The following is a 24,410-nucleotide window of genomic DNA, read 5'->3' as shown; positions in this document are numbered from 1 at the left end:
GGAGCTTTGCAGCTCCTTCAATGTAATCTTTGGTCTCTTTGTTGCCTCTCTGATTAATGCTCTCTTTGCCTGGTCCGTGAGTTTTGGTGGGCGGCCCTCTCTTGGCAGATTTGTCGTGGTGCCATATTCTTTAAATATTTTAATAATGGATGTAATGGTGCTCTGTGGGATGTTCAAAGTTTCTGATATTTTTATTTAACTCAACCCTGATCTGTACTTCTCCACAACTTTGTCCCTGACCTGTTTGGCAAGCTCCTTGGTCTTCATGGTGCTGCTTGCTTGGTGGTGCCCCTTGCTTAGTGGTGTTGCAGACTCTGGGGCCTTTCAGAACAGGTGTATATATACTGAGATCATATGACAGGTCATTTGACACTTAGATTGAACACAGGTTCACTTTATTTAATCAATTAGGTGACTTCTGAAGGTAATTGGTTGCATCAGATCTTATTTAGGGTCTTCATAGCAAATATCATAGCAAAATACATATGCAAGCACCACTTTTCCGTTTGTTATTATTTTATAATAATACGTTTTTTTTTTCATTTCACTTCACCAATTTGGACTATTGTGTATGTCCATTGCATGAAAATCAAATAAAAATCTATTTCAATGACATGTAATGCAACAAAATAGGAAAAATGCCAAGGGGGGGTTGAGTACTTTTGCAAGGCACTGTATATCGTCTTTAAACTGGCACTTCATTTTCAAATCCTTCTGTGAGATCTTTGGAGTACTTGTTTCTCAATTTGTGGCAAGATACATACATTTGGCATTTGGTTTTCAGTTATTTTCCTAAATGTAACTATTGGTGAAAACTCATCGTATATAGCTGCAATCGTGTGGAACCGCATGTCCGAATTACTGATTACACTATCCAGAGCCACATAAAACACTGTGTGGAGAAATCCTGCGTCTAACTTCTGTTCATTTGCTATGTCATCTTCAGTCTCATCAGGGAAACGTTTTCTTTTTTTCTGGCGGTTCCTCTGTTCACTGAGAAACTGAGTAGTTCCACCAATTTAATTTGCCACCGTGGAGGCTTCTGCCAGAAGAGCGTCCCATTGATTACACAGAGCCTGTATTTCTTTCTGTACTGCCTTAATGTGAGCTGCTTCAGTGTCCAGAGAATTATTTCCTAACTGAAGAATTAGGCTTCTATTCTCAATACACTGCAAAACTTTTACCCAGAAAGTGAGTGGGAAGATTGCCTTGAAAGACATGAAGTAGCTTTTCAGACCTTTTGCCTCAGATTTGGCTTAGTTTGTCAGGCTGCAGGTAGCAAAAAGCATGTCTAGGGCCTTGATGATAGACGGTAAATGAGTTGCCACTGGTCGGACCGCAGCAATACGTGCACTCCATCGTGTGTCTGACAGCAGCCAGTCTTTTCCTTGAATGGCCCTCGCTCTGGGCTGGCACTGAACAGATTGTAAAGACGATTCACATAGCCAAAATAGGTTGATACTTCTTGGCACGACTGAGCTGCATGTGAGCTGCATGTACACCCTCAAGATTGAGTATGGGAGGCACACGGTGAGTATGGGAGGCTCAAGGTGAGTATGGGAGGCACAAGGTGAGTATGGGAGGCACAAGGTGAGTATGTGGCCAGTGGATTATTTTGCAGTATGTGTGCTTGAACTCCCTTCACTTCCCCTGACATCATAGCCTTGACCATGTCAGTCTGCTATGTCAATACCATTCTCTTCCAATGCACTCAAAATCATTTCAGAAATGTCACTGCCTGTCTAACTAGCAAAGTCTTTAAATTCAAGAAAACATTCAATTATTTGCAACTCACCTGTTCCCTGAACTCTATCTTCGTGTACATATCTCACCAATAATACATTTGGCTCAGTATGGGAAATGTCTGGAGTTGGATCACATATAACTGAGTAATTCATTGCATCTTCTCTTTCATTAAGTATTGTTTTCAAAACCCTTTGACCACATTTTCCTATGAAGTCGTTTTGGCTCTCAGGGCTGAGGTCATGAGTCAGTCGTGCTCCTTTCTTTTTGTCCCTGACTTTCTGTAAGTGCTGACGTAATAGCGGGTCATCATTTGACAACAGTTCCAGTAAGCCTAGGCAATGACCATTATGCACATCAACAAGATTGAGTGATTTCCCCCAGAATGGCAGAATCCTAGATGCTAAGTACAGTGTCACATCCACAATCCTTTCTAGAAGTGCTCTGTTTTTATACATTTCTGACTGGATTTGTTTCTGCAGCTGACTGTCTATACCTGTAGCTGTTGTTACGGTTTCCTGCAGATTTGTCCATTTCCAGGAACAGTTCTTGTGAGACACCATCCTCATGCTCTGGTAGTTTGTCAAACGTTCTCCGCCATTTCACTGATGATATCTTATAGCCATCCTTATAGCCATCCTTACTATTCAGAGAACTGGGTGAAGGTTAACCTTGCTCATGAGAAAAAAGAACACACGGAATGCAATATAATAATTCCTTTACACAAATAAGCCAGTCTCTCTACACCTTTTCTCTTCCGTTTGCTGACTTACTGTACTGTAAATAGTTGGGGAATGGCTCACCTTCTGAGTCTGGGGGCATGATTATATACAGTTCTGTCTCCTCACCACACCTGTTGGCTAGTCTGCGAACAATAGCTTCTCTTTCATGGTCTTGTACTGTCTCTGACCACAGTGCTGGATCATCTAAAACCTCATCTTCCTCACTTCAAATCTGCCCATACTCTTCCTTTCGCTTATTACTTGCTTGTTCAATCTCTTCTGTCAGTCCTTCACTTGCATTGCTGCTACTCTTTAAATCCTCTTCCTCCTCCCTGCTCTCCTCTGCAGTCTGTCTGACAGCTTTCTGCGGAGATTCTGCCTACCTGGAGCTCTCAAGGCACTAGGGAGTAAACAAAGGGGATGTTGGGTTTAATATTCACTCCTACAAAGGTTACCCTACTAGGAAAGTGTGTCTAGGTCATCATGTGCCTAACTTTACAATAAAAAAATGGTCTAGTTATGCTGTAGCTGCTACAAAACAACTGCCTCACCTCCAAGGTCTGCTGTTTCAAGTTCATGTAGTAGACACACATTGGGATCTTTGTCTACAGCAGTAGTAGTGGTAGCATCTACAGTATGGATAGGTAGGCTACATGTTAGGTTTTAATTTTAGTCTAGCTAGCTAACAAATATCACGCAAATATTGGGGAATACAGTTATAATAATATCTAAACAATAGTTAATTAGCTAGCCATAGCTGGTAGTGGTAGCTCTTTTTATCCTGAATTTTGCTGCATTTGTCTCTGTTTCCTTTCTTTCCTTTTCTGTTTTTGAGGGGGGCATAATGGTTATCTTTCCTGAATGCTTAGGATACATGCCAGAGCAACTGTCAGACCAGCTGTATTTTGTTTTTCTCTCCTCGTGGAGAATGGACCAAGCCATGTGCATTATGGGGAGGTACAAACGGGATGGTTGGGTAGAGATTCCTGACCTGATTATGGTTATATGTTTTAATTTAAAGTTTAACATTTTTAAAATGATTAACAAATAATTTTCTAAACATTTAGGGGCCCCTTGAATCATTCATGTTTTCCCCCCTTTAACAACGCCCTTGGCACTACACTTGCGGTCGGAGGCCGAGTAGTTGCCATACCAGGCAGTGATGCTCTCGGTGGTGCAGCTGTAGACCTTTTGAGGATCTGAGGACCCATGCCAAATCTTTTCAGTCTCCTGAGGTTTTGTCGTGCCCTCTTCATGACTGTCTTGGTGTGCTTGGACCATGTTAGTTTGTTGGTGATGTGGACACCAAGGAACTTGAAACTCTCAACCTGCTCCACTAGAGCCCCGTCAATGAGAATGGGGGTGTGCTTGGTCCTCCTTTTCTTGTAGTCCACAATCATCTCCTTTGTCTTGATCACGCTGAGGGAGAGGTTGTTGTCCTGGCACCACATGGCCAGGTCTCTGACCTCCTCCCTATAGGCTGCCTCGTCGTTGTCTGTGATCAGGCCTACCACTGTCATTGGAAAACTTAATGATGGGATTGGAGTCGTGCCTGTCTGTGCAGTCATGAGTGAACAGGGTGTACAGGAGGGGATATGTTGTTACCTACCCTTACCACCTGCGGGTAGCCCGTCAGGAAGTCCAGGATCCTGTTGCAGAGCTTTGAGGGCACTATGGTGTTGAATGCTGAGCTGTAGTCAATTAATAGCATTCTTACATAGGTGTTCCTTTTGTCCAGGTTGGAAGGGGCAGTGTGGAGTGTAATAGAGATTGCATCATCTGTGGATCTGTTTGGGGTGGTATGCAAAATGGTGTGGGTATAGGGTTTCTGGGATAATGGTGTTGGTGTGACCCATGACCAGCCTTTCAAAGCACTTCAGGGATACAGACGTGTGTGCTACGGGTCGGTAGTCATTAGGCAGGGTACCTTAGTGTTCTTGGGCACAGGGAATATGGTTGTCTGCTTGAAACATGTTGGTATTACAGACTCAGACAAGGAGAGGTTGAAAAAGTCAGTGAAGACACATGCCAGTTGGTCAGCGCATGCTCGGAGCCTGACCCTGGGCCGGGCCCTGCGTTCTTGTGAAGGTTGACCTGTTTTAAGGTCTTACTCACATTGGCTACAGAGAGCGTGATCACACAGTTGTCCGGAACAGCTGATGCTCTCATACATGTTTCAGTGTTACATGTCTCAAATCGAGCATAGATTTTTTTGGTAGGCTCGTGCCACTGGGTAGCTCACGGCTGTGCTTCCCTTTGTAGTCTGTAATAGTTTGCAAAGCCCTGCCACATCCGACGAGCATCGGAGCCGGTGTAGTACGATTCAATATTAGTCTTGTATTAATGCTTTGCCTGTTTAATGGTTCGTCGGAGGGCATAGCGGGATTTCTTATAAGCTTCTCGGTTAGAGTCCTGCTCCTTGAAAGCGACAGCTCTACCCTTTAGCTCAGTGCGGATGTTGCCTGTTATCCATGGCTTCTTGTTGGGGTATGTACGTACAGTCACTGTGGGGACGAAGTCCTCGATAAACTTATTGATGAAGCCAGAGATTGATGTGGTGTAGTCCACAATGCCATCGAAAGAATTGCGGAACATATCCCAGTCTGTGCTAGCAAAACAGTCCTGTAGCTTAGCATCTGCTTCACCTGACCACTTTTTTTATTGACTGACTTACTGGTGCTTCCTGCTTTAGTTGTTGTTTGTAAGGAATCAGGAGGATAGAATTGTGGTCAGATTTGCCAAATGGAGGGCGAGGGAGAGCTTTGTATGCATCTCTGTGATTGGAGTAAAGATGGTGTAGAGTTTTTTCCCCTCTGGTTGCACATTTAACATGCTGGTAGAAATGAGGTCAAACAGATTTAAGTTTCCCTGCGTTAATGTCCCCGGCCACTTGGAGTGCCGCCTCTGGATGAGCGGTTTCCTGTTTGCTTACGAGTGTATACAGTTCATTGAGTGCGGTCTTAGTGACAGCATCGGTTTGTGGTGGTAAATAGACATCTACGAAGAATATAATTGAAAACTCTCTTGGTAGATAGTGTGGTATACAGCGTATCATGAGAGACTACCTCAAGCGATCAAAACCTTGAGACTTCCTTAGATATCGTGCACCAGCTGTTGTTTACAAATATACATAGACCGCCACCATTTGTCTCACCAGAGGCTGCTGTTCTATCCTGCCAATATAGTGTGTAACCCGCCAGCTGTATGTTATTCATGTCATTTTTCAGCCACGACTCGGTGAAACATAAGATTTTACAGTTTTTAATGTCCCGTCGGTAGGATATACATGCTTGTAGTTTGTTCACATTATTATCCAGCGGTTGTACATTGGCCAATAGTACCGATGGCAAAGGCAGATTTGCCTTTCGTCGCCGGTTCCTTACAAGGCACCCGAATCTCCATCCACGATATCTGTCTTTTTCTCTTGTGGATGAGGGCCTCATCGGGTATCTGGAGTAAATCCCTCTCATCCGACCCATTAAAGAAAAATTATTTGTCCAGTTCAAGGTGAGTGATCGTGTTCTGATGTACAGAAGCTCTTTTATGTCATAAGAGATGGTAGCAGCAACATTATGTACAAAATATGTTACAAACAATGCAAAAAAAACTAACAAAATAGCATGGTTAGGAGCCCATGAAATGGCATCCATCCCCTCCGGCGCCATTATCACATCTTTATAGTGGAGATCAAATGTATAAATTGTCTGGCTGGGCTGATGAGACAGTGGATTGCACAGTCAGATGGAACAGAGTAAAAAGGCATTTTTACGTCATAGATTTAGCCAGTGGTAATTTGTGGAAAAGACACTGGGTGGAAAGCGGTTTTAGCCAATCAGCATTCAGGATTAGAACCACCAATTGCATAAAATTCTATCAACTCAGCAAGAAAAAGAAACGTCCTCTCACTGTCAACTGCGTTTATTTTCAGCAAACTTAACGTGTAAATATTTGTATGAACATAACAAGATTCAACAACTGAGACATAAACTGAATAAGTTCCACAGACATGCGACTAACTGTCACGCCCTGACCATAGTTTACTTTGTATTTTCTATGTTTTGATTGGTCAGGGTGTGATCTGAGTGGGCATTCTATGTTTCATGTCTTGTTTGTCTATTTCTATGTTCAGCCTGATATGGTTCTCAGTCAGAGGCAGGTGTTCGTCATTGTCTCTGATTGGGAACCATATTTAGGTAGCCTGGGGTTCACTGTGTGTTTGTGGGTGATTGTTCCTGTCCTTAGTGTCCTGATGTCATTGTTCTTTGTTAGGTTACACAAGTATAGGCTGTTTCGGTTTTCGTTAAGTTTATTGTTTTGGTAGTGTTTGTGTTTAGTGTGTTACTTCATTAAACATGGATTGCAATAGACACGCCGCATTTTGGTCCGACTCTCCTTCTCACCAAGAAAACCGTTACAGAATCACCCACCACCAACGGACCAAGCGGCGTGTCAACAGGCAGCAGCAGCAGCAAAAAGAGGAGTTACGTTGTAAGGATTTCTGGACATGGGAGGAAATCCTCGACGGGAGAGGACCCTGGGCTAAACCAGGGGAGTATAGCCGCACCAAGGTGCAGCCGAAGAAGGAACAGAGGCAGCAGGAGCAGCAGCAGCCGCAGTGGGAGAGAGCGTCATGGGAGTATGAATTAGATAATGGTGGACCATGGGCTCAACCGGGAGAATATCGCCGTCCCAAGGAAGAACTGGAGGCGGCGAAAGCTGAGAGGCGCAAATATGAGGAAGTAGCACGACGGAGCGGATGGAAGCCCGAGAGTAAGCCTCAAAAATTTATTGGGGGGGGGCTAACAGGGAGTATGGCTACGCCAGGTCGCAGACCTGAGCCAACTCCCCCTGTTTATCGTGAGGAGCCAAGGAGGAGACCAGAACCGGTGTTGGAGGTAAGCGAAGCAGAGACTGTGAAGGAGTTAATGGGGAAATTGGAGGAGAGTGAAATGAGGGAGTTGCTGTGTTGGTGCTTTAAATATGATATTCGCCCGAAGGAGCGTGTCGGGGATTTATTGGCACCTGGGTCAGTGCTCTCTACTCGTCCTGAGGTGCGTGCTAGTCAGCTGGTGAAGACAGTGCCAGTCTCACGCACCAGGCCTCCTGTGTACCTCCCTAGCCTTGCATGTCCTGTGCCAACACCGCTCTCAAGATCTCCAGTACGCCTTCACGGTCTAACCCATCCTGTGCCACCTCCACAACCCAGCCCTCCGGTAGCAGCTCTCCGCACTAGGCTTCCTTCCTCGGCCCAGTACCACCAGTGCCAGCACCACGCATCAGGCCTACAGTGCGCCTCGCCTGTTTAGCGCTGTCGGAGCCTTCCTCCTCTCCAGCGCTGTCGGAGTCTCTCACCTGTTCAGCGCTGCCAGAGCCTTCCTCCTCTCCAGCGCTGTCGGAGTCTCCCGCCTGTTCAGCGCTGTCAGAGCTTTCCGCCTCTACAGCGTTGCCGGAGTCTCCCGCCTGTTCGGAGCTGCCAGTCTGCATGGAGCTGCCAGTCTGCATGGAGCTGCCAGTCTGCATGGAGCTGCCAGTCTGCATGGAGCTGCCAGTCTGCATGGAGCTGCCAGTTTGTATGGAGCTGCCAGTTTGTATAGAGCTGCCAGTCAGCAAGGAGCTGCCAGTATGCATAGAGCTGCCAGTCTGCAAGGAGCTGCCAGTCTGCAAGGAGCCGCCAGAGCTGCCAGTCTGCAGGATGCTGCCAGTCTGCAAGGAGCCGCCAGAGCTGCCAGTTTGTAAGGAGCCGCCGGAGCTGCCAGTTTGTAAGGAGCAGCCAGGGCCGCCAGTTAGCAGGGAGCAGCCAGGGCCGCCAGTTAGCAGGGAGCAGCCAGGGCCGCCAGTTAGCAGGGAGCAGCCAGGGCCGCCAGTCAGCATGGAGCAGCCAGGGCCGCCAGTCAGCATGGAGCAGCCAGAGCAGCCAGGGCCGCCAGTCAGCATGGAGCAGCCAGAGCAGCCAGGGCCGCCAGTCAGCATGGAGCAGCCAGAGCTGCCAGTCAGCATGGAGCAGCCAGAGCAGTCTGCCAGCATGGAGCAGCCAGAGCTGCCAGTCAGCATGGAGCAGCCAGAGTAGCCAGTCTGTGTCGACCAGACTCTTCCAGATCTGCCAGTCGTCCAGACTCTTCCAGATCTGCCAGTCGTCCAGACTCTTCCAGATCTGCCAGTCGTCCAGACTCTTCCAGATCTGCCAGTCGTCCAGACTCTTCCAGATCTGCCAGTCGACCAGACTCTTCCAGATCTGCCAGTCGACCAGACTCTTCCAGATCTGCCAGTCGACCAGACTCTTCCAGATCTGCCAGTCGACCAGACTCTTCCAGATCTGCCAGTCGACCAGACTCTTCCAGATCTGCCAGTCGACCAGACTCTTCCAGATCTGCCAGTCGTCCAGATCTGCCAGTCGTCCAGACTCTTCCAGATCTGCCAGTCGTCCAGACTCTTCCAGATCTGCCAGTCGACCAGATTCTCCCAGATCTGCCAGTCGACCAGATTCTCCCAGATCCGCCAGTCGACCAGATTCTCCCAGATCCGCCAGTCGACCAGATTCTCCCAGATCCGCCAGTCGACCAGATTCTCCCAGATCTGCTAGTCGACCAGGATCTGCTGAAACCGCCAGCCAGCCAGGTTCTGGTAGTTTCTACTACCTGCCTGGGCTTCCTCTCAGTGCTGAGCTTCTTCTCAGTGCTGAGCTTCCTCTCAGTGCTGAGCTACCCATCTGTCCCGAGTTACCTCTGTCCCGAGCTGTCCCTCTGTCCCATGTTATCATTGTGGTGGGTAACCTATTTAGGGACGTTTAGGAGGGGGATTAAAACTGTCATGGAGTGGGGTCCAGCGCCAGAGCCGCCACCGCGGACAGATGCCCACCCAGACCCTCCCCTATAGGTTCAGGTTTTGCGGCCAGAGTCCGCACCTTGGGGGGGGGGGGTACTGTCACGCCCTGACCATAGTTTACTTTGTATTTTCTATGTTTTGATTGGTCAGGGTGTGATCTGAGTGGGCATTCTATGTTTCATGTCTTGTTTGTCTATTTCTATGTTCAGCCTGATATGGTTCTCAGTCAGAGGCAGGTGTTCGTCATTGTCTCTGATTGGGAACCATATTTAGGTAGCCTGGGGTTCACTGTGTGTTTGTGGGTGATTGTTCCTGTCCTTAGTGTCCTGATGTCATTGTTCTTTGTTAGGTTACACAAGTATAGGCTGTTTCGGTTTTCGTTAAGTTTATTGTTTTGGTAGTGTTTGTGTTTAGTGTGTTACTTCATTAAACATGGATTGCAATAGACACGCCGCATTTTGGTCCGACTCTCCTTCTCACCAAGAAAACCGTTACACTAACAAAAATTGAATAATGTGTCCCTGAACAAAGGGGGGGCCAAAATCAAAAGTAACAGTCACTGTCTGGCGTGGCCAACAGCTGCATTAAGTACTGCAGTGCATCTCCTCATGGACTGCACCAGATTTGCCAGTTCTTGCTGTGAGATGTTACCCCACTCTTCCACCAAGGCACCTGCAAGTTCCAGGACATTTCTGGGGCATGCTGCAATGATGAGGGAGGAGGATGTCTTCCCTGTAACGCACAGCGTTGAGATTGCCTGCAATGACAACAAGCTCAGTCCGATGATGCTGTGACACACCACCCCAGACCATGATGGACCCTCCACCTCAAAAACTATCCAGCTCCAGAGTACAGGCCTCGGTGTAATGCTTATTCCTTCGATGATAAACACGAATCAGACCATCACCCCTGGTGAGACAAAACCGCGACTCGTCAGTGAAGAGCACTTTTTGTCAATCCTGTCTGGTCCAGCGATGGTGGGTTTGTGCCCATAGGCGACGTTGTTGCTGGTGATGTCTGGTAAGGACCTGCCTTACAACAGGCCTACAAGTCCAGTCTCTCTCAGCCTATTGCGGACAGTCTGAGTATTGATGGAGGGATTGTGTGTTCCTGGTGTAACTCGGGCAGTTGTTGTTGCCATCCTGTGCCTGTCTCCCAGATGTGATGTTCAGATGTACTGATCCTGTGCAGGTGTTGTTACGTGTGGTCTGCCACTATGAGGACGATCAGCTGTCCGTCCTGTCTCCCTGTAGCACTGTCTTGGGCGTCTCACAGTACGGACATTGCAATTTATTGCCCTGGCCACATCTACAGTCCTCATGCCTCCTTGCAGCATGCCTAAAGCATGTTCACGCAGATGAGCAGGGACCCTCTGTATTTTTCTTTTGGTGTTTTTCAGAGTCGGTAGAAAGGCCTCTTTAGTGTCCTAAGTTTTCATAACTGTGACCTTAATTGCCTACCGTCTGTAAACTGTTAGTGTCTTAAAGACCGTTCCACAAGTGCATGTTCATTAATTGTTTATGGTTCATTGAACAAGCATGGGAAACAGTGTTTAAACCCTTTTCAATGAAGATCTGGGAAGTTATTTGGATTTTTACGAATTATCTTTGAAAGACAGTGTCCTGAAATTGACCTTTCTTTTTTTGCTGAGTTTACCTATAGGATAGTGAGAATCTGATAAAAATCCATAATCCGATAGGATTTTTTGACTAGGGATATGAGCAATTCCATTTTTTTGTTGACCAAATTCGACACTTGACATTTCTTCGTGGATTTATTTTCGTGGACAGATTTTGGGCGGAGTAAACCATCTTGCTTCGCCTCGTACTCTCTGGTTGAGTTTATGTTTGGTTTACCTTGTCTCGCAGGTAAAAAATAAATAAATGCCCTAGCAGGAATTTGGGAAACGAAACTATACCGCGTGTGTTTTGTGGGCAATTTAATTTAAGACGAAAAGTATAATACAAATGCTCTTGCTCTTTGAGGAATATAACTTTACGGAAGAAAACTCGGTGGAAAGACCCGCGATCACTCTTCCCATGCCGTGAGTAAAACGTAGCTTAAACGGAAACGCATACTGCAAATTAATAAACCCAGGTGTAACTTTAGCAATACACTACAGATAGAACAAAATACGATACTTGATTGGATATGCATTTTGGAAATGGCACCTTGACAATTATTGTAACTTATTTTGACAGAAGTCTGTAAATCTGTCGTTCTGCCCCTAAACAGGCAGTTAACCCACTGTTCCTAGGCCGTCATTGAAAATAAGAATTTGTTCTTAACTGACTTGCCTAGTTAAATAAAGGTAAAATAAATACAAATAAATCGACTGAAAACGTCGTCGTCCTGCTCAACAAGCTGTTTTGCTGCGTGTCAGCAAATTAGTAACCTTTTATTATATGAAGTAGGCCCGGCCGGTTTATCAAACAACTGTTCGGGGGTTGTTTTAATTATTATCAACTCCTTGTAAAACCTTTAAAAAAAAATTACATTCACCTTATGACACATTTGTTTACATTTTGGCCAACTTCAGCAGCCTACATTGAATGGACTGTCACCGTCCTAATGCTGGCATCCATAATGCCATTATTAATGGCGTGTTTACTTTCTGTGAAAGAAGGTATTGAACGTATAGACTAGGGCGTTCTGGAGACCCAGGGCGCCATTTTCTGGCATATCACATTAATAACACACCTGAATCAAGTTCCCATCTTATCACCAAGCCCTTGGATTTAGATGAATCAAGCGGGTTAATGTTGGGCTATAACACAAACGGGCAGGGGTCATTGTAGTGAAGGCCAAACGCCAATAAGGCTGAAATTGAACCAAGTTTAAGTTTGTGTATTGAATCTTGTTGTTTTTCATTGATTTTAAAACAACTAATTTGAGCCCTACATCCTGTAGGCTACATACCCAATCTATTCCGTGGATGTTGTGTGTAACTTCGCTTGTCACTAAGGGATATGTGATGATTGATATAGTTTCTTGGATTGGCAGGGGTTGCAGCCTCATGTGACTTATGTTTCAAGTTTGGTTTGCCATACCAAGGGCCTGCAGCATACATTTGACATGTCATATAGTCAGGCATTGACCTAATGTCCATGTAGTATTGTTGTTGTCTATTGATTCACGTCCACCTTACTTTGTCTGAAGGCGCTGATTATTATGACAGGGCTAAGCAATGTTCTTTATAAATGTAACATACATATTTCATACATTAATGTGCCCCCCCCCCCCCACTCCCTTTCCTCTTTTTTTCCCCAGGCCCTGGCTCTAGTTAACTACCATGCCCAGCAGCAGCACAGGGAGCCCCAGACCCTGGTCCGAGCCAGGGGGCCAGAAAGGCCTCGTCCCTCTGCGACCCAAACATCACCTCTCCCGGGGCAACAGCACCAGCCTGGAGTCCTGCTATGAGGAGCGATGTGTGGACCCGGTGGAGGACAGGCACCAGTGGCCAAAGGTGACATACCACAAGGCCAACCACAGGGACGCGCAGAGCAGGGAGGCAGAGGAGACCATTGGCTTCATCCCCGGATCTGGAGACTCTCCTTCAGGGGGTCAGGGGTGTGGTCCCTGTGCCCACTCCTCCCCAGGAAGCTGTAAGAGCTGGGTGTGCAGTGTGCTGACCTGTGGACTCTACAGGGTGTGTCGGAGCACCATCCTGGCCCCTAGTCCCAGACAGAGCTCCCCAGATGATGATCGGGAGAAGGTCAGCCTCCGTGGTCTCCAGGGCCACCTTGGGACCAACGACCCCCAAACCAGTAAGGAGAGTGGTGGTGGTGACTCTGATTGGTCGGAGGACGTCTACATCAGAGGGGTCAAAGTGCACATTTCCACAATGGAGAAGGAGCTGGTGGTCGTTACCAGGCCTCCGTTACACAATGGAAGAGGTGGAGGAGGAGGGAGACGGTACAGCCCTCCCTCCTACTCCTGGAACGAGGGGGATATCGGTGATCTGAGTGTGGGTGACGTGGACTCTCTGATCACCCAAAAGCTTCTGGAGCTGTACTCTGAGTACCAGATCGAGGAGCTGGCCCACTGCACCTCAGACTCAGTGTTCCTGAAGAAGACCAGTGAAATCAGCCAGCTTATCAGTGACCTGGCCGAAGAGCATCAGCTTGATGAGCAGGATGCAGAGTGTCGACTGGTCAAGGGCATCATCAGGTAGCTACCATTCACTGGTAGGGATTAACTGCCTTGATCAAGGGCACAACGTGTTTGTGTGTGTGCGTGCGCAAAAGCAGTTGCGTATCGCAACAGCGAATGAATACATTTACTTTGTAAAATGGACAGTAAAGTTGATATACCATTTATCTATTCTATTTTATCAGGATCAGCACCAGGAAGAGCAAGAAGAGACCTCAGTGCAAAAAGTCACAGAGGAGAACATCCGACAGTGGTAACGAAACCATGAGCAACTATCAAGCATCAACCATCAGCAATAACAGTAAGCAACTTCTCCACGGATAAACATTTCCAACAGCTTTCCCCTTATTTTGCGTACTTATTGAAGTGATACTTAATTTGTCATTAATTTGTTATTACACTGTTAGTTGACTGTCACTCTTTATTTGTTTGTTTTTTTTACGTTGAAGATGATTATTGTATCCAGATATCCAAGGAGACAGATTCTGATATGAATGCTAGGAACATGAGGATCAACAGTAGAGCAGGTAAGAGACTTGACGTGTGTTCTGTGCAGTGTTATTGTAGTCATCATTAAGAGCTTGTTATGATGTGGTTAGAGTCCTTCAAGACACACGTTTACTGAAACCGCATTATTTCCCTTGTATTCATTTAGCAGCAGCACATTGCCACTTATAAATTGTTGCCAACCACCCCGGAAAATTTTAGGGGATGGAAAAACGCTTTCAGTGTAAACTTAAATAACTATAACCAGACAAAGTTTATAGAAAATATAATTGATGTATATATTTTTAAAGATGCAGTAAGTCTTGCCAGAAGCTAGCAGAATCATTACTTACCAACAGCAGCTGTAAATTCCAAAAAAACTACATTACTTTTTCAAGTTCAATTTCCTTGCTTTGTGGGTCAGAGTGCAGTATTTATTTAGTTTCATAGCACAAACGTTTGTTAGCACGTTTCTCATACTGGCTTAATGCTTCGAACACACCGACAGCGTCATAGTGCAAAATAGTAAGCAGCATCATCTGGATATGTGTGCAACAAAAGTTCAACATTCACCTTCTGCTACCATTTCTGTCAAGCCATCTACGCATACAGTTTGACGCCTACCTTCTATAAATCCAACGTATGCACCACACCCCGAACATACTGCAACCGCCTCTGCAACGCAATGCTGCAAGGCAAACGCAGCGTTTCATTGGAAATGAATGTAATTCTGGTGTACCAAAATGCAACGCCGCAGTCGGTGTGTTTGAAGCGTTAGACACGTACAGAGCGGCAATGCTCTGACATCGCTCATCCATATGTATAGTCTTAAATCAATAGATTTGTGTGTGGTGTATGTTGTTAGATATTACTGCACTGTCAGAGCTCGAAGCACAAGCGTTTCGCTACACCCGCAATAACATCTGCTAATCACGTGTATGTGACCAATACAATTTGATTTGAATTGCAGGGGGGTTGGTTGCCTAGCAACATATTCCTCGGAAGGAGTTAACTTCTGCATTGCGCAACAAATTCCCATTATTTGAACAGCTAGCATGACAGCCAAAATGGCTTTGAAAAAGTTTTTTCAGCTAAGAGGGAGAAGTATCTAACAAAATAACTACATTATGTAATTGATTTTATTTTTGGAGTAGCTTGCCCTTATAAAATGTCACCAGAAATTACGCGACATGACCAAACATATGTGGACACCTGCTCATCGAACATCTCATTCCCAAATCATGGGCATTGATATGGAGTTGGTCCCCCTTTTGCTGCTATAACAGCCTCCACTCTTCTGTGAAGGCTTTCCACTAGATGTTGGAACATTGCTTCGGGGACTTGCTTCCATTCATCCACAAGAGCATTAGTGAGGTCGGGCACTGATGTTGGGCGATTAGGCCTGACTCGCAGTCGGCGTTCGAATTCATCCCAAAGGTGTTCGATGGGGTTGTGGTCAGGGCTCTGTGCAGGCCAGTCAAGTTCTTCCACACCGATCTCGACAAACCGTCTCTGTATGGACCTCGCTATGTGCACAGGGGTATTGTCATGCTGAAACAGGAAAGGGCCTTCCCTTCCAACTGTTGCCACAAAGTTGGAAGCACAGACTCGTCTAGAATGTTATTCTATGGTGTAGCATTAAGATTTCCCTTCACTGGAATGAAGGGGCCTAGATCAAACCATGAAAAAGAGCCTCAGGCCATTATTCCTACACCAAACTTTACAGTTAGCACTATGCATTTGGTCAGCTGGTGTTCTCCTGGCATCCACCAAACCCAGTTTCATCCGTCGGACTACCAGATGGTGAAGCGTGATTCATCATTCCAGAGAACGCGTTTTCACTCCAATGGCGTGAGCTTTACACCACTACTGCAGGGCACTTGGCATTGTGCATGGTGATCTTAGGCTTGTGTGCGGCTGCTCGGCCATGGAAACGAATTTCATGAAGCTCCTGACGAACAATTATTATGCTGCCAGGGGCAGTTTTGAACTCAGTAGGGAGTGTTGCAACCGAGGACAGACGATATTTATGAGCTTCAGTGGTCCAGTTCTGTGAGCTTGTGTGCCCTACCACTTCGCGGCTGAGCCATTGTTGCTCCTAGACGTTTCCACTTCACAATAACAGCACTTACAGTTGACCGGGGCAGCTTTAGCAGGGTAGAAATTTAATGAACTGACTTATTGGAAAGGTGGCATCCTATGACGGTGCCACGTTGAAAGTCACTAAGCTCTTCAGTAAGGCCATTCTACTGCCAGTGTTTGTCTATGGAAATTGCATGGCTGTGTGCTCCATGTTATACACCTGTCAGCAAAGGGGGTGGCTGAAATAAACAAACCTACTAATTTGAAGGGGTATCCGCATACTTTTTTTTTAATATATAGTGTACCTTCTCACAGTCCTACATAAAAATGATCCAGACTGGAGTTCCCCAGTGATTCACCCCCTTCCATGACCTTTGCCACCGCTGCACAAAAAAAAATCTAGGAAACACTGAAACCGGTTGGGTTAGTATCTGAGTGAGAAAGATCTAATAGAGTGAATGTTGTGGCATATATCCAACGTTATCTCTTCCCCTGTTAGATAGATCCTTTCCGTGACTTTTTATTGTGAACATCCTATTTATTTAAGCCTATCCCAGAGGTGGATTGGTTGCCTTAAGGTTGTAGCTCCTTGGGCAAGTCAGACTTGTATTGTCTTTGTCAGACACAAATAAATAGGTTTTATAAACCAAATGCTGTAATATGAACCTAATTGAATCGTGTGGATGACAAGTTGTTCTTGATGATGAAGGTCCTGAACCAATTATGTATATATTACTAAACCTGTGGACTTAACTTCATTTTGCACATACAGTGCCTTGCGAAAGTATTCGGCCCCCTTGATCTTTGCGACCTTTTGCCACATTTCAGGCTTCAAACATAAAGATATAAAACTGTATTTTTTTTGTGAAGAATCAACAACAAGTGGGACACAATCATGAAGTGGAACAACATTTATTGGATATTTCAAACTTTTTTAACAAATCAAAAACTGAAATTGGGCGTGCAAAATTATTCAGCCACCTTAAGTTAATACTTTGTAGCGCCACCTTTTGCTGCGATTACAGCTGTAAGTCGCTTGGGGTATGTCTCTATCAGTTTTGCACATCGAGAGACTGACATTTTTTCCCATTCCTCCTTGCAAAACAGCTCGAGCTCAGTGAGGTTGGATGGAGAGCATTTGTGAACAGCAGTTTTCAGTTCTTTCCACAGATTCTCGATTGGATTCAGGTCTGGACTTTGACTTGGCCATTCTAACACCTGGATATGTTTATTTTTGAACCATTCCATTGTAGATTTTGCTTTATGTTTTGTATCATTGTCTTGTTGGAAGACAAATCTCCGTCCCAGTCTCAGGTCTTTTGCAGACTCCATCAGGTTTTCTTCCAGAATGGTCCTGTATTTGGCTCCATCCATCTTCCCATCAATTTGAACCATCTTCCCTGTCCCTGCTGAAGAAAAGCAGGCCCAAACCATGATGCTGCCACCACCATGTTTGACAGTGGGGATGGTGTGTTCAGCTGTGTTGCTTTTACGCCAAAAAGTTCAATTTTGGTTTCATCTGACCAGAGCACCTTCTTCCACATGTTTGGTGTGTCTCCCAGGTGGCTTGTGGCAAACTTTAAACGACACTTTTTATGGATATCTTTAATCCAGATTTGTGCAATATACGACTGATTGTTGTCCTATGGACAGAGTCTCCCACCTCAGCTGTAGATCTCTGCAGTTCATCCAGAGTGATCATGGGCCTCTTGGCTGCATCTCTGATCAGTCTTCTCCTTGTATGAGCTGAAAGTTTAGAGGGACGGCCAGGTCTTGGTAGATTTGCAGTGGTCTGATACTCCTTCCATTTCAATATTATTGCTTGCACAGTGCTCCTTGGGATGTTTAAAGCTTGGGAAATATTTTTGTATCCAAATCCGGCTTTAAACTTCTTCACAACAGTATCTCGGACCTGCCTGGTGTGTTCCTTGTTCTTCATGATGCTCTCTGCGCTTTTAACGGACCTCTGAGACTATCACAGTGCAGGTGCATTTATACGGAGACTTGATTACACACAGGTGGATTGTATTTATCATCATTAGTCATTTAGGTCAACATTGGATCATTCAGAGATCCTCACTGAACTTCTGGAGAGAGTTTGCTGCACTGAAAGTAAAGGGGCTGAATAATTTTGCACGCCCAATTTTTCAGTTTTTGATTTGTTAAAAAAGTTTGAAATATCCAATAAATGTCGTTCCACTTCATGATTGTGTCCCACTTGTTGTTGATTCTTCACAAAAAAATAAAGTTTTATATCTTTATGTTTGAAGCCTGAAATGCAAAAGGTTGCAAAGTTCAAGGGGGCCGAATACTTTCGCAAGGCACTGTAAGTTGATGACAAGGTACCGTAATTTCCGGACTATAAGCCGCTAGTTTATTCCCACGCTTTGAACCTCGCGGTTTATACAATGACGCGGCTAATTTATGGATTTTTCCCGCTTTCACAAGATTCATGCCGCCAAAAAACTGAGAACCGTCACATAATGTGACGTAAATCGAGCACGCTCAAACTTCCCATCATTCTGATTACGGTAGTAATTTTTTCACCCTCATCATGGCAAAGACACGGAGAAATGCATATGATGCAGCTTTCAAGTTGAAGGCGATCGATCTGGCTGTTGGAAAAGGAAATAGAGCTGCTGACTGGGAGCTTGGCCTTAATGAGTCGATGATAAGACGTTGGAAACAGCAGCGTGAGGAACTGACTCAGTGCAAAAAGACAACAAAAGTTTTCAGAGGGAAGAAACGCAGATGGCCCAAAGTATTTGCAGCCACTCGACATCAGTGTAAATCGTGCATTTAAGGTGGCGCTCCTTGTTCAGTGGGAGGCTTGGATGACAAGTGGGGAGAAATCCTTCACTAAAACGGGCCTGCCAGTGGGTCCTGACAGCGTGGAGCATTGTCAAAAAATCCACTATCATCAACGGGTTTCAAAAGGCTGGACTGCTGCGTGTTGAAGGGGCAGCATGAGCTCAGCGGGGTATTTGCCTCCGGATGAAAGTGACGAGAGCGACAATGAAAACGATCCAATATCGGATGAAGCAAATCTGAGGCTATTCAACTCCGACACCGAAGGAGATGACTTCAGTGGTTTCAGTGCAAAGGAGGAGGAAGATAGTGACCAAGTTCATTTGTTTCAATGTACCGGTAGGCACCTGCGGCTTATAGACATGTGCGGCTTATTTATGTACAAAATACATATTTTTTAATAATTCAGTGGGTGCGGTTTATATTCAGGTGCGCTTAATAGTCCAGAAATTACGGTACTCCTGATGTTTTCGTTGTCATTTGCATTTTATGTGTGAACTTTGAAGCCAAATTTCCTCATTGCGTTGACAATGAAGTTTGTCTGTTCTATTATATATCTCATACCTTTATATTTTGATTTAAGCCGAAAGTTCTGAGCATCAGATCTCTGTGTTCGGCATGCCCCTGCCCTGGACCCCGGTCAGAACATGATGACCCATCCTCGACACTCCTGATGCCACGGAGCATCTCACCAGTCCCCAGCTGGAGAGGTTGGGACCCATAGTTACACATGTATTGTATGTTCTATTGAATTCTGTGTTGGGACCTTGAAGGAGCCAGAGAATTGCACTTGGTAAATTAGGTGGGAGGAGTATTACGCATATGCAAACTACTCCAAAGACCATGACTTTGAAGACTATACTATGAATCGTGTCATCTGTATTTTGAAAGATTATAATGCACTCAGGGTAGTGAATGTATTTTTGATTCTGACATATTGCGTCCGTGTTTGGGGGTTGGTCTGTCTCAGAGAGAAGTTACTGTAGACTTATCAGACCCTTCCAGAAGCTTCTGTTTTGATGTCCGTTCTTCTTATCGCCCTCGTATTACTTTAGTGCTGTATGTCCCTTTATCCTTGAATAACAACTATCTGTGTTAATATGAAACCCCACTCTCCACTGCTGTTTGATCTCTTTCTGCTTTATCAGGTCAACCCCCAACACTGACACAAGAACCAGTTTCAAGGTAGTGTACTTGCATCCAGGGACTTGCAGGGTAAAGTAAACTGACCCAAGAAATATAGATAACCGCACACTTGATTGCGCCACGGTTTTATTATGCTGTGTTTGGACCTGACGGTCTTAGTCTTCGTAAGGTTTAACCCATGTGAATAATGCAGTGGTTTCGACACCAAGAACCAACCTGGAATGTACTGGAGGCCAAAAACCACTCGGAACTTATGAAGAAAGAACACCTCAAAGACAATGGATGTTGTTATTGGCTTATTGGTGACTGTGAAATACAATTGTAGAAGGATCTTTTGATGCCATGGGAAAATCGTACTACAATACATAACTTTAATCCTAATATGTTGAGATTGCTTTAAAATGGGTAATGCTTCAAAGTCTTTAGCGAGCATGTGGCCCAGCTAATGTTGTAACATGATATTATTGTAGACTCCAATGAGTACATATGTGAAATGAACTTTTATAATGTATGCAATTCTGTGATTTTATATAAAACTATTAAAAAAAAGTGACATACAAATGAAGTTGTGATGGCGTTAATGACATGCGATTCTTGCACATTTTGTCTAATGTTTTATTGTGGTTGGTATAAAGGATATGAGTTGTTCTCTATGGGGAAAATTCTAACTTCCACTTAAGTCTAATTTTAGTTCTGCACAAGGGGAGACTAAGTGGGTTTATGTGGAATTTAGGATCTGCCACTCTAAGCATGTGTAAATTAATGACTTGCATTGTAATTTAAAAAAAGATGTCAAACTGTGACTACCTCACCTTTCATTAGCTCACCAATAGAAGTCAGAGTCCTACGTTTTGTGTGTTGACATTAAGCTCTGTGTATGTCTGGGTCTTCATTCTTTCTAAATAGCCTTTTCCCTTCACATGACTAGACTTGAGTCACACAATAATCACACACAATACTCTTCGTCTATTTTCACCTCAGTTCTATAGAGTTGATGTATCAAAATGGAAGAATGTCTGACAACATGCAGACTGTGAGAGCCAATGGGGGTTCTGTGAGGTGAAACTTTTAGCATGTCAAAAGATTGAAAAGATCTGACACAATAATGTTTTCTTACAATGGAAGGCAAGCATATTTTTGATTCTACTCAATACATTTTTGTCTGAATGTTCTGTAATGCTTTGCCATGTTGAACAGGCCAACATTTAAGACTTACGCTACACAGACTCTGGCAGGTGCACACTGACGGGGTGTTCATTTGTGCCCCCTGGGGATTACTTTTATCTTTGTCAAGGACAAAATAATACAGGCCACCAAATAACTGTAACAGGATGACTGACTACATGTTTGGTTGTTCATGTAAAACAGGTTATTCTGGTTCTGGCCATAGACAGGAAATTGATAAGAGGTAGGTTTACAGGAAATGGATAACTGTTTACACATTGTTGAGCTAGTTGAGTATTAATACATGGCCCAATGCCACATTTAGTCTCCCTTATCATGCATTGAAATGTTCAATTCCAGGTAATATCACTCAAGGGATTTTTGGTACTTTCCATTCTGTACTTCCCTGTATGGTATACAGCACAACATGTTTGTAGTTGCATGTAGGAAACCACTAGAAGGAGCCAGAGTACATATCATGCTAAGAGCGAGTACAATTAGTCCATGATTTTTCTATCAGTGGAAAATACAGTAGCTCTCACTTCATTTATTTTTATCACACCACTGATAAATTGTCAGATGTATGCCAAAAATGAATGATAGAAGAGTGATTAAATATGTGTAAAGAAGAGAGAAACTGAAACATTTTGTTTATAAAACTTGTATTGCTTAGTTGCAATCTTCACATTCATATTTGTCAGTAGAAAATAACCTAAAATGTAATTCACACACATACCCCATACACACGCACAAACTTTCAGCTGTACTCTTGTCTCATAAACAGCATCTCACTTAACAAGTCAAACAGATTCGCCTGACCAATAACAGGTCTGAAGAACAGTTCTGTGATGAGTGATTGGCTGACAGCCTGTAGGGCAGAAGTCGATAGTAGGATGTGGCTGAATCGACCCGAGTTTCCTGGGTGAAGGGTCAGGACAACCTCCTGTAGAGCTCTCTGGGCCTCCTGTTGGAGACTGTTGATAAATACAGTGGTGCTCAATCCTGGGACGTCTGTTAAGAGGAATTGGGGTAAATGGAATGTCAATTCAACTGTATTCCACCATCAGCAGTTTAACACTAATGTGACTGAAGAGTGAAGCTGTATACCATAATTTTTCATGTTAGATTGTTAAATAATCATTGATTATGCCATTGATTGCTTCAAATATTTCAATCGAATGAAATTAATAGAATGTCAGTTCAGGTAGATTTGGAGTTCCACAGTAGACCATATCATGCTGAGAAGAAGAGCTTTACCTGGATTGAACAGCATAGCACCCTTCAGATAGGCATATTCCTTTGGGCTTAGATTCAGAGTCCACAGTCTGTTCAGACAGGATCTGAGTTTATGCACCCCAGCCAGTGTGGGCAGAGACCTCTTCCCCTCATCTTCCTCCTCTTGCTCTTCCTCACTCCGTGGCCCCTGACTGTTAAGGAGAATCTTCCTCAGCATGCTAGCCTGTGGTACATCCATCACCTCGAACACAGTCCGTTCTTGGGCCAGGCCCAGAGAGAACAGGGGCACCCAGCAGTCCCTCAGCAGAGATAGCTGATCATCCACTGGAAGCTGACTGAAGGAGGGTAAACTCTTCATGAAGCGGATGGTTTTGACCAGAACATCAGACGCCACCTGACAGGTTCCCGCAGGGTTCTTCAGACACACTGCCCGTCGCCACTCGCAATGACAGTTGTGAGGCATTATCATGTTGTAGTCATACTGGTTCACGTGGTTGTTGTTGATCAGACTGTTGTTGTTGTTGTAGTTACTGTCCGCCCGGCTCAGGATATTGTACAGGATGGTGTGAGGCTGATGTTGTTGCTCCCGGTAACCTGAACAGTGACAGGTGGTCTTCATCTCTTCAAGTGGAAACATCATGATGAATTTTCCTTTGAGGATCAATAAAGTGTCAATCAATCAGTAGATGATAAGATGTCCCCAGTGCGGAGGCTTTACAGAGCTATGCTACAGAGGTGAGAATAGCCACATTCTCTCTTTGAAATATTGTCCAGCAGTGTGATCAGCAGCTCTGACTGTCTGACAACTCCAGTAGCCCAAGTCCTATTTATAGGAAGATAGGACACGCTTCTCTGATCTGTGTGTGACAAGTCAGCCTTGACCCCTCCCCCTCAGAGCACACACACACACCCGAGAACAACAGAGTGACCCTGGACTGCTCTGCTCGCTGCGTTGGGTTCTATCCACGTGGAGCGAGGTAATAGGGCGTATTCATAACAACTGTGACATTTGCCCTGCAGGGAGGGATGTGAGAGATGTGAGAGATGTGAGGAAGCCGGCTGCGCTCTGGGGTCAATGTCATTTATCATGTTTACCTGCAGTTACTAACTCAGCCTGTACCAGGCTACCAAGGACAGGGTCAATGCTCCCATACAGACTGCTACCCCAACACACAGCCTTGGTTCAGTCTTCGATTACGTGCTAGTTAAGGGGTAAATGCAGACTTAGGATCATAGGATAGCAGCATAAATGTTGGTATTGACAAAGAGTAATATAATTTTAGGAAAACAACAGAAGTAGCCTAGATCCTAATCACATAGATAGATATAATTTTATTATCATGATCAATAGCCTACTTTATTTTTGGCCTTACATGTGTTTTTGCAAATAGGCTATGCAACATAGAAAACATTAATATTTCCACTCATGTTGCATATCACTCAACATAACTCTGTGTGATGGTCATTGTGACCCTTATTTCACTTTATTTGAATAGTTCAGTCATGGCGCCACAGATATGTTATCTGGGTCAAAGAGCTGTTGGTCAATGACATCTATCCATCAGCGATATCTCCGGCTAAATCACTATCATGGACAATAAATGAGGGTTAGAATTAGAAAGATGTTCTACAACTATTATATGTAACATTTTCAATAGGATCATTGCTGATTCAGAGGTGGGGAAATTAGCTATAATGGCTACAATAAAGAATTTCAGAATCAGAATGTTATCCTTGAGCATACAAATCATCTGTTTGCGTGTAAAAATGTCTTTCCATAAATACATTTTCATTTATTCAAATGCACAGTTATAACAGATTAACGAAGAAATAATGTGTAATCGTGAAATAAAATGAATATACGATAATTATGGCATAATTAATTTGCAATATTTTTGCCATCAATCAAACACTAATTTCTAATCTAGAATATTCCTATTTTCCCCCCGTTAAAATTTGAATGTGTCCATATCCGTTCATGTAACACGATCTAATTGGCTGTTTGGTTGTCATTTAAAAGCTTGGCCTCCCATTGCATCAAACTTTCCA

At 44.5% G+C, this 24,410-nt stretch overlaps 2 protein-coding genes across 5 annotated transcripts in view; one reads left to right on the top strand and one right to left on the bottom strand.

The window, feature by feature from the left end:
* LOC110488187 (keratinocyte differentiation factor 1) overlaps nt 1–20,518 on the top strand; it is a 28,538-nt gene extending 8,020 nt beyond the window's left edge. Inside the window, exons 1-6 of one of the 4 annotated variants that reach the window (XR_005041331.1) lie at nt 10,935–11,331; nt 12,558–13,457; nt 13,625–13,740; nt 13,889–13,966; nt 19,399–19,525; nt 19,964–20,518. Coding sequence is in view for 3 of the 4 variants with exons in the window: in XM_036971336.1 (XP_036827231.1) it covers nt 12,580–13,457; nt 13,625–13,740; nt 13,889–13,966; nt 19,399–19,466 (1,140 nt within the window). In the remaining variant the exon portion in view is untranslated. Of the gene's footprint in view, nt 1–10,921; nt 11,332–12,557; nt 13,458–13,624; nt 13,741–13,888; nt 13,967–19,398 lie in introns of those variants that run through there. The other 3 variants (XM_021560290.2, XM_021560289.2, XM_036971336.1) reach the window with 3 other exon arrangements.
* A 498-nt stretch (nt 20,519–21,016) lies between these two features.
* Nucleotides 21,017–23,186, bottom strand: LOC110488188 (nuclear receptor subfamily 0 group B member 2). Its single transcript, XM_021560291.2, has 2 exons — nt 22,383–23,186; nt 21,017–22,136 (listed from the first exon to the last, which is right to left on the bottom strand). The coding sequence occupies exons 1-2, from the start codon at nt 22,999–23,001 to the stop codon at nt 21,883–21,885; spliced, it is 873 nt and encodes a 290-aa protein (XP_021415966.2). The 5' UTR covers nt 23,002–23,186; the 3' UTR covers nt 21,017–21,882.
* Between the last annotated feature and the right edge of the window lie 1,224 nt (nt 23,187–24,410).

Source organism: Oncorhynchus mykiss, chromosome 32, assembly GCF_013265735.2.
Source record: "Oncorhynchus mykiss isolate Arlee chromosome 32, USDA_OmykA_1.1, whole genome shotgun sequence".
Lineage (NCBI taxonomy): Eukaryota > Metazoa > Chordata > Actinopteri > Salmoniformes > Salmonidae > Oncorhynchus > Oncorhynchus mykiss.
This window is presented reverse-complemented; position numbering and strand designations above follow the sequence as displayed.

Bases quoted from the DNA above. Each gene is read 5' to 3' on its own strand.
- LOC110488188 (XM_021560291.2), bottom strand. From the start codon at position 23,001: ATGATGTTTCCACTTGAAGAGATGAAGACCACCTGTCACTGTTCAGGT. The intron at 22,137-22,382 runs GTAAAGCTCTTC...TCCTCTTAACAG, and splicing joins TGCTATGCTGTTCAATCCAG to ACGTCCCAGGATTGAGCACC.